Here is a 14,742-nt window from a genome sequence, read left to right as displayed (position 1 = left end):
TCGATTGCTTCGTCCAGACCTTTTGTAATTGAATTCCTGTTTCAGTGCCTTAATACCCAGCTCTGAATATTTTACTCTGACATGAAATTTTTACCCAGCTGCATCATTTAAACCTCAACAGAAAAGGCATGAGTTGTAAGAAAATGAAAACCAGCTCCCTGCCTCCTTCTGCTTCAAGATGTAACAGATTGAGTGCACCCTCAGCAGGTCTCCAGATGGTACCAAACTGTGTGGTGCAGTTGGTAAGATTGAAGGATGGTTGCCATCCAGAAAGACCTGGACAGGCTGGAGAGGTGGCAGAGAAGAATCTCCTGAGGTTCAGTAAGGCAAAGTGCAAGATCCTGCACCTGGGCTGGGACAACCCTCAATATCAATCCAGGCTATGGGATGATGGAATGGAGAGCAGCCCTGCAGAAAAGGACTCAGGGGTGCTGGTGGATGAGAAGCTGGATGTGAGCCAACAGTGTGCACTTGCAGCCCAGAAGGAAAACAATATCCTGGATTGCATCAACAGCAGTGTGGCCAGCAGATGGGGAGAGGGGATCCTGCCCCTCTGCTCTGCTCTGGGGAGACCTCACCTGGAGTGCTGTATCCAGCTCTGGGGGCCTCAACACAAGACATGGATCTGCTGGAGAGGGTCCAGAGGAGGGCCACCAAGATGAACAGAGGGCTGCAGCACCTCTCCTATGAAGACAGGCTGGAAGAATTGGGGCTGTTCAGTCTGGAGAAGAGAAGGCTCCAAGAAGACCTTGCAGCTATATTTCAATATCTGAAGGAGACCTACCGGAAGGCTGGGGAGGGATTGTTGAAAAGGGCTTGTGGTGATAGGACAGGGGCAATGGGTTTAAAGTGGAGCAGGGCAGATTTAGGTTGGACATCAGGATGAAGTTCTTTACAGTGGGGGTGGTAGAATACTTGAACAAGCTGCCCAGGGCTGTTTGAGACCCCATCCATTGAGACATTCAAGGTCAGACTCGATGTGGCCCTGGGCAGCCTCCTCTAGTTGGAGGTGTCCCTGCTGACTGCAGGAGGGTTGAACAAGATGCCCTTTGAAGGTCCACTCCAACCCAGCGCAGTCTGTGAATCTGTGAGGGTGCCAAAGCCTTGGAGCAGGCTTCTCAGAGAGGTTGTGGAGTCTCAGACTTTGAAGACCCACCTGGATATGTTCCTATGTGACCTGCCCTGGGTGATCCTGCTCTGCTAGGGGGGTTGGACTCAATGATGTCTGGAGGTCTCTTCCAACCCCTACCATTCTGTGATTCTGTAAAGAAAACTTAACTCAGTAACATTCAGCAATCCTTGCTTTAAACCACCATAGGTCTGAATGAAAATCCTCCAAAATGATGTAAAAGGGTTGTTGGTGCTTTTTTTTTAGCCAAAGGATGCCATTTCACATCCATTTGTTTTGTTTTCTGTTCAGTGTGCAGCACAGAGTTTCCTCTAAGAAAACTACATTCATTGTCAGAGTAGCCCTTTAAAAGGTTTGACATTTAAAACAAAAAAATCATTGTGAAATATTATCTGGAGCCAGTCCACAATTCATTGCTTTATAAGGAGTAATTCTTACTCTGAACAAATTAGCTGCATTTGTTTGGGCCAGTCCTGAAGGACCAGGTCTTGGAATCATAGAATCACAGAATGGTCTGGGCTGGAAGGGACCTCCAAAGGTCATCCAATCCAACCCCCTCTGCAGGCAGCAGGGACGTCTCCAACTAGATCAGGCTGCCCAGCGCCTCATTGAGCCTCAGCTTGAATATCTCCAGGGATGGAGCCTCAACCACCTCCCTGGGCAACCTCTTCCAGTGTTCCACCACCCTCATGGTAAACAACTTGTTCCTAACATCCAATCTAAATCTGCTCTGCTCTACTTTGAAGCCATTGCCCCTGGTCCTGTCCCTGCAGGCCTTTGCAAACAGTCTCTCTGCAGCCTTCCTGTAGCCCCCTTCAGGTTCTGGCAGGTTGCTCTTAGGTCTCCCTAGAGCCTTCTCTTCTCCAGGCTGAACACCCCCAGCTCCCTCAGTCTGTCCTCATAGCAGAGCTGTTCCAACCCCCTGATCATTTTCAGGGCCCTCGTTTGAACCCCCTCCATCATGTCCATGTCCTTCCTGTACTGAGGGCTCCAGACCTGCACACAGCACTGCAGGTGAGGTCTCAGCAGAGCAGAGCAAAGTGGCAGAATCACCTCTCTGGCTCTGCTGGCAATGCTGCTTTGGATGCAGCCCAGGCTGCCTTTGGCCTTCTGTGCTGCAAGCTCACACTGCCTGCTCCTGTCTAGCTTCTCATCCATCAGCACCCCCAAGTCCTTTTCCTCAGGGCTGCTTCCTATCCCCTCCTCCCTCAGCCTGTATTGTTCAGACCCCTGAGGACCACCATTGTCTCTGCTCTCCACCTGGACTTCAAGCCATTGAGCACCACCTTCTGGATGCAACCTCCCAGCCAATTCCTTACCCACTGAACAGTCCACCCAGCAAATCTGTATCCCTCCAGTTTGGCAAGCAGGATGTTGTGGGGGAGCATGTCAAAGGGAGGAGGAGACTTCTTGTTGCTATTTTTGAGACTACTAGAAGCTTTTAGCTGTTCTGTCTGTAGCTACACTTCCTTTTGTAACAAAACACTTTTGTCAAACCAAGTGAGCAATGAAGAGAAAGAAAAATACTTGGGAGTGAATCAAATGCACAATGAGTAGACAGCAGAGTTTTTGTGCTTTTCCCTATTGAAATGCTTGGGGAGTGGGCAGCTAGCAGCTCTGGGCTGCAGCTGTTGCAACATCAGCTGTAAAACGCTCAGGTTTCTTCTGCCTTTTCCTAAACCTTTGCTTAAAATGCTGAGGTCACTAATGTGTTTTGTGTGCTACTTATTGAAATGTCTACACCAAGTCCTTGACAGGTGGTGCTGAGTTTTGGTTGGGCTATTTTTTTTTGTATAGGTGAACTTAATAATCATGAAAGTGAAAAGCATGCCCCACTTGGTTATGCACAGGAAGAAACTAAATATGATTGTGTGTGACTGGAATCCTAAGTAGGAAAACAACACAATCCCCGGGCATTGGAGCTGTTCACACAGAATGATTGAGGCTGGAATAGATCTCTGAGATCATCCAGCCCAGCCCATGACCAGACCATGGCACTGAGTGCCACATCCAATCTTGCCTTAAACACTTCCAGGAAAGGCAACTCCACCACGCCCCCCTGAGCAATCCATTCCAGTGTCTGATTGCCCTTTCCGTCAGGAAGTGCTTCCTAAAATCCAACCTCACCCTCCCCTGGCACAGCTTCAGGTCATGCCCTCTTGTCCTGTCACAAGCTGCCTGGGAGCAGAGCCTTACCTCCACCTGACTGCAACTTCCCTTCAGGTAGTTGTAGAGAGTAGTAAGGTCTCCCCTGAGTCTCCTCTTCTCCAGGCTGAGCACCCCTAGCTCCCTCAGCCCCTCCTCATCAGCCTTTCCCTCCAGCCCCTTCCCCAGTCTGGTTGCTCTCCTCTGGGCCTGCTCAAGCACCTCAAGATCTCTCTTTCAGTGAGGGCCCCAGAGCTATACAATACTTGAGGTGAGGCCTCATCAGTGCCCAGTACAGGGCAGAATTCCATCCCTACTCCTGCTGGCCACACTGCTCCTGATCCAGGCCAGGATGCCCTTGGCTGCCTGTTTCCCCTGGGCACACCGCTGGCTCATGTCCAGCTGTTGTCACCCAGCACTGCCAGGTCCCTCTCTGCCAGGCTGCTTTCCAGCCACTCACCCCCAGTCTGTAGCACTGCATGGGGTGATTGTAGCCAAAGTGCAGTAGCCTATACTTGGCCTTGTTAAACCTCATCCTGTTGGCCTCAGCCCAGCAACCCAGCCTGGCCAGGTCTCTCTGAAGTGTTTTCCTACCTTCCAGCAGATCCACACTCCCCACCTTGTTCAGTGAGGATAAAAGTCTGATTATCTTTTCTTAATTATTACTGTCCCCAGAGTGCACAGCTGAGTGAAATCATCAGCAACCTCATTGCTCCACTCAACCTGGCTCCAGCTTCTTCACCACTTTCATCCAAGACCTGTCGGCACAGACAGCTGGTCAATGGCATCTCCTTCAGGTAGGTGACAGCATGCTGCAGCATTTCCTTTGCTTGAGAATAACTTCTGGGAAAGTTACATAGGTGGAACTGATCATCACTGCAGTAGTAAATCAGGGTAAGAATGGTGTTCTCTGCAAGCTTTAGGAGTCAAGGCTTGCTTGTAAGGTTAAAATGAGTAGGGCAGGTTTTGTTCTTCAAGCCAGCAGTAAAGAATACAGTCACTGTAAGTGCAGCTCACTCCTGGGAGGGTGAAGTCATGAAGGGATGCAGTAACTAGCTTCATTTTGCAGGATCAGAGGAGGTTAGAGGTTAGAAGGGACCTCTGGAAATCATTGATTCCAACTGCCCCTGCCAGAGCAGCACCAGAGAATCCAGCACAGGTCACACAGGAACACATCCAGACAGGGATGGAAAATCTCCAGAGAAAGACACTCCACAACCTCTCTGGCCAGCCTGTTCCTGTGCTCTGTGACCCTCACAGTGAAGAAGTTCTTCCTCATGTTGAGGTGGAACTTCCTGTGCTGCAGTTTCCATCCACTGCCCTTTGTCCTAACCCAGGGCACAAGTGGCTGAGCAGAGGCTGTCCCTGTCCCTTCCTTCCTCATCCCCAGCCTTCAGGTATTGATAGACATTGATCAGATCCCCTCTCAGTCTTCTCCTCTCCACACTAAACAGCCCCAGGGCTCTCAGCCTCTCCTCACCAGGCAGGGCTCCAGTCCCTTCAGCATCCTTGCAGACCTCCCTTGGACTCTCTCCAGCAGATCCCTGTCCCTCCTGAACTGGGGAGCCCAGAACTGGATGCAATATTCCAGGAGAGGTCTCAGCAGGGCAGAGTAGAGGGGGAGGAGAAGCTCCCTGGATCTGCTGGACACACTCCTCTGAATGCACCCCAGGATCCCCTTGGCCTTCTTGGCCACCAGGGCACATTGCTGTCCCCTGGATCATTTCTGGAATAGTAATGAACTAGACCTTAGTAGATTAGTAGAACACATAAGCAGTGTCAGCTGTGCCTCAGCAGGGGCCAGTATCAGCTTTTGGTGGCAGCTTCATTAATTTTAAGCACATCAGTCTTCAGCACAAGGCCAAATTTATCTATGCCAGATACTTTTCCAGGAATTGGGAGATCAATTTTTCCATGTTTTGGTCTTTTGTTCTGGATGGATGTACCTTCCAGGATGACTGTAGCAGCTCAAAATTGATAGGATAGGAGATGTTTCTCAGTATGGCTCTGTAGTTCTTAGTAATTCCATCTGTTATTCAAAGATTTTACCCTACAGCACAGGCTGTAATCAGCATTAGTCTCAGAGCAGCATTAAGGTGATTGACTGCAGTCCTGCCTTACAGCAGTGTGCAGGGAGGTTTCTCCTGTGATCTGTGAGGTTGGAGGGGCTGCTGTTACTCATAGCTCATAATGAATATCAGGTGGATGAAGAAACTGTTCCTGTATGGAGCTGGGGAGGTTGATCACAGAATCAACCAGGTTGGAAGAGACCTCCAAGATCAAGTCCAACTGTGTACCCAACCCTAACTAATCAACCAGACCATGGCACTAAGTGCTTCATTCAGGCTTTTCTTAAACACCTCCAGGGATGTTGACCCCATCACCTCCCTGGGCAGCACGTCCCGAAGGCCAATCTCTCTGGGTCCAACTTCTTTCTAAGATCAAGCCTAAACTTGCCCCTGCACAGCTTGAGACTGTGTCCTCTTGTTCTGGTGCTGCTTGCCTGGCAGAAGAGACCAACCCCCACCTGGCTACAACCTCCCTTCAGGGAGTTGTAGAGAGCAAGAAGGTCTCCCCTGAGCCTCCACTTCTCCAGGCTAAACACCCCCAGTTCCCTCAGCCTCTCCTCACAGGGCTGTGCTCCAGACCCCTCCCAGCCTTGTTGCCCTTCTCTGGACATGTTCCAGCATCTCAACATCTTTCCTAAACTGAGGGGCCCAGAACTGGACACAGGACTCAAGGTGTGGCCTAACCACTGCTGAGCACAGGGCACAAAGACTTCCCTGCTCCTGCTGGCCACACTGTTACTGATGGCAGCGTCTGCAGCAGGATGTCTCTTCTTTGTTCCCCAAGCTGGCCATACCATCTGTTCCAGCAGCTTTGCCACAGAGGCTGTGGCCTCCTACTAAGAGGTTAGAGTGGGCAGCTTGGATGGGCAGCTCCCCTGACTGCCGGCTGCCGTAAATGTGAGGATGAAAGGGTCCTGTCACGTAGCATTCCTGCTCCTGACCCAGCAGTTGTTTACAGGTCACAGAGGCAAAAATCAGAAGATCCCTCTGAGTTGTGGAATAAACCCAGCCCTGAAACAGGAGTTGCTTGTACAGTTGGGTATGTGAAAGGCAAGAGTAATCATACAGTCATTAAGGTTGGAAAAGACCTCTAAGATCATCCAGTCCAACCTTCTATGCAGCACCTCCATGACTACTAGACTGTGTCCCATAGTGCAACATCTACTCATTTCTTGAATGGTTCCAGGGCTGGTGACTCCACCACCTCCCTGGGCAGCCTGTTCCAATGCCTGACCACTCTTGCACTCCTGAAAGTTTTCCTAATAGCAGTCACAGAATGGTCTGGTCTGGAAGGGACCTCCAAATCTCATCCAGTCCAACCTCTCTGCAGTCAGCAGGGACATCCCCAACTAGATCAGGCTGCCCAGGGCCTCATTGAGCCTCACCTTGAGTATCTCCAGGGATGGGGCCTCAACCACCTCCCTGGGCAACCTCTTCCAGTGTTCACTACCCTCAAGGGACAAAACTTGTTCCTAACATCCAATCTAAACCTGCTCTGTTCTAGATTGAAGCCATTACCCCTATTAAGAATGCCCCATTTCAGTATTTGGGGCTTTTTCTTGACACTTACTAATATGTTTGATTAAATACCTTGTGCTGTCTCTTTTTAAATCAGCACATGGAGCCTGTGTTGTTTATTGAGATCATTCTGATGTGTCAGAGGGACAGTTCAGATTCAAGACTTTTTTACCACAGCAGCACAGCGTGGGATGTTTTTTTAATCACACTTGCCTTAGGAAGTGCTTCTATTTAATGAAAATGTCCTGTTGGAAGAGTGCTTGTCAAAAGCAGTGGCTAAATGGCCTTGTAGTCAATTAATTTTCATGTTTTACTGTGTGTTAGAACTTTGTTAATGACATTGTGACTTGCCAGATAAATCTCATGACAGAAAACAGTCATTTTGAGATGTGGAGGTGCTGGAGTGAGTGCAGAGGAGAGCAAGGAATCTGTGAAGGGCCTGGAGAATAAATCTGATGAAGAGAGACTGAAGGTGCTGTGACTGCTTGGTTTGAAAAAGCAGAGGCTGAGGGGAGACCTCATAGCTCTCTGCAGCTCCCTGAAAGGAAGGAGGTTGTGGAGAGGTTGGTGCTGGTCTCTTCTCACAGGTCATTAGTGACAGAACAAGAGGGCAGAGCCTCAAGCTGCAGCAGGGCAGGTTCAGACTGGACAATAGGAAGAATTTTTTTCTCAGCAAGAGTGGTCAGGCCTTGGAATGTGCTGCCCCGGGAGTCCTCAAGCCTGGGTGTGTTTCAGGGTGTTTTGGAGGTGGTGCTTGGGCTCTGATTTCGGGGTGATCCTTGTAGAGTAGGGTTCTGGGTTGGACTTGGCGATCCTGAGGGTCTTTTCCAACCTGAATGTTTCTGTGACTCTGTGTTTTGAATTGTCTCCTTGCAGGGTTCCCTGCTCTGGTGAGCAGACAGGCTGTAGATTAGTGAGAGTCATCCATGGTTCCTACATGTGTAGAGTCTCCTACTGCCTTTGGCCCCGTGTTGTCATGTATCTATTGTGATTTGCACACTCTGTTCCTAAGGATTTGAGTGCATGAGGTGCATGTAGGTAAGGCTGTGGAGGGATGATGCTGTAACCCTAAGGAGGATGTAGATTGGATGTTAGGAACAAGTTCTTTACTATAAGGGTGGTGGAACACTGGAATAGGTTGCCCAGGGAGGTGGTTGAGGCCCCATCCCTGGGGATATTCAAAGTGAGGTTTTACAGGGCTCTGGGCAACCTGATCTAGTTGGGGATGTCCCTGCTGACTGCAGAGGGTGTTGGACTGGATGAGCTTTGGAGGTCCCTTCCATCCCAGACCATTCTATTACTGTGTGATTTGCAAAGGGTAGGCTTGGGGAAAGCAGGTAGGAGTGAGCTTTAATGGTCAAACATAGCTTTCTATGCCTTCATGTAGCCCTTGTCACACTGTGACTGGGGCTGAGCTTATATTCTTCCAAAGCTTTCACCAGCTCCTGGGTCAGATAATGACATTGGACTTTCCCTCTCCTCCAGAGCTTCCTCCAGGTTGGGCTTGGGCTCTGTTGGAGGCTGTGTTGGGACATCCCTCAAAGCAAAGGTGGATGGCCTCCCTAATACTGATGTAGATGCATCCCAGGGAGTTGCAGGCTCTGTGCTGAATGCAACACTTCTCTCTACCGTTTTGGAATGGAATGGACTGGACTGGACTGGACTGGACTAGACTAGAGTAGACTAGAGTAGACTAGAGTAGAGTAGACCAGACCAGACCAGACCAGACCAGGTTGGAAGAGACCTTCACGATCATCACGTCCAACCTATCATCCAACACCACCTAATCAACTAACCCATTTTACTCATGTTTCAGTTCCTGAGCAGAGCTAGACAATCTCCAAAGCATTAGGGCAGGACTCTAGGTCTCCTTTATGTTAGCCTGACTTGACTAGAATGTAAGTTTGTGGAGAGAGATGAACTGGGACTTAGAGTTCATAGGTGTTAGAAATGTCAGAGTTCTTACATTTGGAGAAGCCAAACCTGCCCCAGGGCTTCTCCTGGTTTTGCTGTGTTTCTGTGAGCAGAACAGTGAACAAAAACAACAGAGGAAACTTCCCTTCCTGACCTAACATGGAATTAGTCAACCAGCAAACAAAGCAGATGGATGGCTTCCTGAAGCAGTGTGCTTGAAACAGTTCAGTGTTTATAAAGTCCTCTTAAAAGTAGTTACCCAGTGCTAAGCAGCGTAGCAAACCTTGGCCTGTGTGTGCAGAGCCTCTTTAACTTCTTGTATTTCCCCCTTCTCATTAACCATGCCACTGCAGAGCTCCAGACAACACAGAGGTATCCTCTTCCAGCAGCTGGTTGCTCGATCATCAGCACATCAAGAAAAGAAGAAGGGACAGGACGAGACTAAGATCCCTCTCTGTGACTAATGTGAGCACATCTGCCCGAACCAGGCCGCTTCATAGCTTCCAGAAGAGGAAACTCTACAGAATGCACAGTGCCTGTTACTGGAATCAGCAGGTAGGCCTTTCCCTCTCCTTTCAGGAGGCAAACCCAAAGGTTCCAGCTGCTAGGGCCTGCATGTGTCTTGTCTGGCATGTCAGCAGAAGGGTGCCTGCTGTGCTGGTTATTTGTTCCGTTCAGGGAGCTGTAGTGTATGTGACATGAGCGTTGGATGTGGCAGCAGGAGCTTGGAGCTAATGAGCTGAACAGAAACATTAAAGGCTGCTCAGGATCCTGCTTATCAAGTCACTTTGTTGTGTGGCTGTCTTGAAAGCCTTTGTATAGCCTAAGCCAGAACTGGAGAGCTTCTTTGGGAGGCTTGAGGAAACCTGCTGCAGTGTAAATCAGCTGCCCACTTGCTTTCGGAGTAGTTGTTTTAGCTGCAAGAAGGTTGACACAGCTGGTGGCACAGTGTTTGCTAGGAAATTAGATTGCAGTATCTTCAGCTTTTTTCCTTTTTTTTGCTGTTGCCTTTGTCATGACACTTCAGGAATGCTTTAAAATTAGAATCATAGCATTGTCAGGGATGGAGGGGACCTCAAGGATCATCCAGTTCCAACCCCCCTGACATGGGCAGGGACACCTCACACTACAGCAGCTTGCTCATACCCACATCCAACCTGGCCTGAAAAACCTCCAGGGATGAGGCTTCCACCACCTCCCTGGGCAACCTCTTCCAGTCTCTCACCACCCTCATGGGGAATAACTTCTTCCTAATATCCAATCGCAATCTACCCATTTCTAGTTATGTTCCATTCCCCCCAGTCCTGTCACTCCGTGACACCCTAAGAAGTTGCTCCCCAGCTTTCCTGTAGCTCCCTGCAGATACTGCAAGGCCACAAGAAGGTCTCCTGGGAGCCTTCTCCTCTCCAGACTGAATAACCCCAACTCTCTCAGTCTGTCTCCACAGCAGAGCAGCTCCAGCCCTCTGCTCATCCTCGTGGCCCTTCTCTGGACACCTTCCAGCACCTCCAGATCCTTCCTGGAATAGAGGCTCCAGAACTGGACACAGTGCTGCAGTTGTGGTCTCAGCAGAGTGGAGCAGAGGGGGAGAATCCCCTCCCTGGCCCTGCTGGCCTTGCTGCAGCCCAGGCTCTGCTTCACACTGCTGGCTCCTGTGGAGCTTCTCCTCCCCCAGCACCCCCAAGGCCTTTTCTCCAGGGCTGCTCTCCAGCCAGTCCCTGCCCATTTTCAGTCTTCTCGTTATCCGCATTGCGAAGGAATCAATGTTTTAAAATGGGGACAAAACTATTGTCTGTTGTGCAGGGCAAGGCATATATCTGCTCACATCTGATATTAATAGCACACTGCTGGTAAGAATATATAATGAGTTTAGCTGTGGTGCTTAAAACAACAGTCTAATTTGGGAGCAGAGACAGCATGAACTCATTCTTCACAGCCATGCTAATCCCAAGGGGGTTGAATTTCTTGGTCTTCCTTTGCCTTTTAGAAGCATGTTTCACTGAGAGCCATCTTCATGTCTCCTTAGCTTAACTGTCTGGGGTTTACAAAGTGTGCCAGTGGTCTGGGGAGAAATTTCCCCTGCAAGGATATTCTCTGGGAGTGTGCTGATTCAGCATCCTCTGCACAATTGCAGAAGTGGCCTAGTTTTACCAAGATATTTTATTGAAAAACTGTCCAGTTTCTTATTAGCTTCACTTCCCAGCTTCCTGCCAGTGGGGCTTAAAGACCTGGCAGCCTGCCTGCAGGGTTTGAGGGTGGGGGATGGGGACAGAGGGTTAGTGTTTAGGAGCTCTACCTTCCAGATAACTCGGGCATTCAATCTTCCTTGCAATAACTAAGACGACTGATGCTGACCTGGGACTTCCTTGTTTCCCAGTCAATCCAATCCAATCCCATCCAGTCCATGTCCTGGTAGAGAGGTTGGAGGCCTCATTCTATGACTGATGACTTCAATACCACAAGTGCTTCTTGTGAAACTGTGCAACTGTGGAGACTGCTCCTCAGCAAGAGTCTCCAGAACTTTCCCTTCCTCCTTCTTAAACAGGAAGAGTTTCCACTCCAGAAGCTTATAAACAGAAACTTGATTTCTGCAGCCTGGCAGCAGGTGTTCAAAGCAGAGTTTGCATTTTCATCTTCACCCAGACGTAGAGCTGAGCTGCTTTCCACCACCTCCCTGGGCAGCACATTCCAATCCCTGACCATTCTTTCTTGATGGGGAAAAATTCTTCCTACTGTCCAGTCTGAACCTGCCTTGCTGCAGCTTCAGGCTCTTCCCTCTTCTTCTATCACTAATCACCTGTGAGAAGAGGCCAGCACCAACCTCTCCACAACCTCCTTTCAGGGAGCTGTAGAGAGCCAGGAGGTCTCCCCTCAGCCTCCTCTGCTTCAAACTAACCATCCCCAGCTCCTTCAGTTGCTCTCCATCAGATTTCTTCTCCAGGCCCTTCCCAGCTTCCTTGCCCTCCTCTGCACTGGCTCCAGCACCTCCACATCTCTCTTGTCTTGAGGTGCCCAAACCTGGACACAACACTCGAAGTGTGGCCTCCCCAGAGCTGAGTGCCAGGGCACAATCCCCTCCCTGCATTGCTGATCCCAGCCAGGATGCCTTTGGCTTTCTTGGCCAGCTGGGCACACTGCTGGCTCCTCTTCAGCTGCTTGTCCCTTAGCACCCCCAGGGCCCTTTCCGCCAGCAGCTTTCCAGCCACAGTGCCCCAAGCCTGTAGTGTTGTTTCCTTGACTTGTAGACTCAACAGACTGTTGTATCCTACCTTTGATTGGAGAGTGCAATCAAAAAGTACATCTTTAAGCTACTAGTTAAAGCTTCAACTGTTGTAGCTGGCACAACTTGTCTGCTCCACACCCTCGCCATTTCTAGGTCGGGGTTACCATGCACTAACACAGCTCCACTGTGGAGATGTCCCAGAGACATTGTGGTAAAGACCTCTGCAGAGAATCTGTTTGTGCTCACTGCAGCTCTAGGCTCCAGAGCCTGTGTTTTGACTGCTTTCTAATGTCCTCTCCGTGGGGAAGTTAACCACGAGGCAGTGCGGGAGGAGAACTGCGTCACGAGTGAGCTGCAGAGAGATTCTGTTCATGCTCCTGGAGAAAATGAGTGGTGGCAGCAATCAAGCTGTCAAGCTTCAGGCTTCATGCAAGTGCCAAAATCAGTTAAAGTTTTCAAATTAAGGTAAAGCAGTGAACAAAGCCTCTTAGCCAGTGCCAGTTAAAAACAGAGTAGCAGGGGTCCTGCCGGGGAAGGAAGTCAGTGATGAAATTGGACTGGACGTTTCCAGCACATTCTGACAGTCAAACCTAAATGGGTATCAAGTCTCTGAATTAAGAGCCATCATCAGTGTATTGTTTCATTCAAGAAACCTTACTCTAACAGGCCCTGTCACTTTCTTAGCCCTGCACTTGTTACACTTGGTTACCCAGCTGGTGATGAGATTGCTCAACTTGTAATGGAATAACATTGGCTATCAGCCCAGGCCGAGTGCTGGATCAGGCAGAATGTCTAAGGGTGAGGATGCAAAATGGGGCATGGCCTCTGGGACTGATAGCTACCTTTCTTTGAAAATGCATTTATATTCCCAAGAGTAATCCAGCAAATTTCCTCCAGCCTTCCATAGAAAAAGGAGTTGCTTTTTGGCAGCATGGAAAACCCTTGGACTCCTAATGTGATGCTGGTGTGTTGTCGTCTCCAGCAAGTGCCTCTCCCATGCTTCTGCAGTTTTACATATTCATACAGCCCCCCAAAGCCATAGAATCATGGAATTGTCACAGTTGGAAGGGACTTCAAGGATCATCTAGTTGCAACCCTCCTGCTATGGGACACCTCACACTAGAACCCCCATTTCTTTAAGGTCAGTGGCCTGGCAGAAAGCTGTAACTAGGGCAGACTTGCTGCCACCTCCCTGCAGCAGGTGTGGGGTTAACAGAGAGCAGCTTGCTGAAGGCTGAGGGGAAGGCTGAATCTGTGTCCAGTTCTGGAGCCCCTTCTACAGGAAAGATCTGGAGGTGCTGGAAGGTGTCCAGAGAAGGGCCATGAGGATGAGCAGAGGGCTGGAGCTGCTCTGCTGTGGAGACAGACTGAGAGAGTTGGGGCTGTTCAGTCTGGAGAAGAGAAGACTCTGAGGAGACCTTCTTGTGGCCTTCCAGTAACTGAAGGGGGCTACAAGAAAGCTGGGGAGGGACTTTTGAGGGTGTCAGGGAGTGATAGGACAGGGGGGAATGGATCCAAGCTAGGGGAGAGGCGATTGAGATTAGAGGTTAGGAAGAAGTTCTTCCCCATGAGGATGGTGAGACACTGGCACAGGTTGCCCAGGGAGGTGATGGAAGCCTCATCCCTGGCTCTGAGCAAGCTGCTGTAGTGTGAGGTGTCCCTGCCCATGGCAGTGGGGTTGGAACTGGATGATCCTTGAGGTCCCTTCCAACCCTGATAATTCTGTGATTCTGGACATCACAGCTCCTGTGCCAGCTTCCTTCCAGTGTCTGCTTCCAGCAGCTGGTGAGGAAATGCCTGGCACTGCTGCTGAGTGATGGTGCTCTGCAGCAGTCCTGGCCAGGCAACCAACAACATAATGCAGACTTCCCACGTGTAGGAGATGAAGATAGCATTGAGGAGTTCAGTGGGTTTTGAGGACCTCTAGTTCACAGGTTCACAGGATGTTAGGGGTTGGAAGGGACCTCTGGAGATCTTTGAGTCCAGCCCCTCTGGCAGAGCAGGACCATAGAATACAGCACAGGTCACACAGGAACACTTGGTCATAGAATCAGAATCAACCAGGTTGGAAAAGACCTCAGAGATCATCAAGTCCAACCTATTACCTAATACCTCCTGACAACTAAACCATGGCTCCAAGTGCCACATCCAAGCCTTTTTTGAACACCTCCAGGGACGGTGACTCCACCACCTCCCTGGGCAGCACATTCCAATGGCCAATTACTCTTTCTGGGAAGAACTTTCTCCTCACCTCCAGCCTAAACTTCCCCTGGTGCAGCTTGAGACTGTGTCCTCTTGTTCTGGTGCTGGTTGCCTGGGAGAAGAGACCAACCCCCACCTGGCTACAACCTCCCTTCAGGTAGTTGTAGAGAACACGGAGATCTCCCCTGAGCCTCCTCTTCTCCAGGCTAAACAATCCCAGCTCCCTCAGCCTCTCCTCCCAGGGCTTGTGCTCAAGGCCTGTCCCCAGCCTCATTCCCCTTCTCTGGACACATTCAAGTGTCTCAATGTCCATCTTAAATTGAGGAGCCCAGAACTGGACTCAGTACCCTTTGTGTTATACCCTTTGTGCATTGAATGCCATTCAGAGTTGTCCTTGACATCTTTTCAGATTCATTTGGGAGGCTCATTTTCCCCCCTCCCCCCTTTCAACCCCCCCAAATCCATGTTAGGAAAAGCAAAGTATGAAACTGTGAACTGGTATCCCATCTGTCAGTTCATAATATCACTGGGAAGACAGCCAC

At 49.9% G+C, this 14,742-nt stretch overlaps 1 protein-coding gene across 7 annotated transcripts in view; it reads left to right on the top strand.

Annotated features, from left to right (window-relative positions):
• Positions 1–14,742, top strand: part of KANSL1L (KAT8 regulatory NSL complex subunit 1 like) — a 101,825-nt gene that overhangs the window by 40,532 nt on the left and 46,551 nt on the right. For all 7 annotated transcript variants that reach the window (XM_068137870.1, XM_068137872.1, XM_068137871.1 and 4 more), the window contains 2 exons: positions 3,950–4,071; positions 9,129–9,330. In XM_068137870.1, the coding sequence (XP_067993971.1) occupies positions 3,950–4,071; positions 9,129–9,330 (324 nt within the window). The remainder of the gene's footprint in view (positions 1–3,949; positions 4,072–9,128; positions 9,331–14,742) is intronic.

The sequence above is a fragment of the Melanerpes formicivorus genome, unplaced genomic scaffold (assembly GCF_026170545.1).
Source record: "Melanerpes formicivorus ecotype bairdi unplaced genomic scaffold, bMelFor1.0.p_v2 SCAF_5, whole genome shotgun sequence".
In the NCBI taxonomy this organism is placed as follows: domain Eukaryota; kingdom Metazoa; phylum Chordata; class Aves; order Piciformes; family Picidae; genus Melanerpes; species Melanerpes formicivorus.
This window is presented reverse-complemented; position numbering and strand designations above follow the sequence as displayed.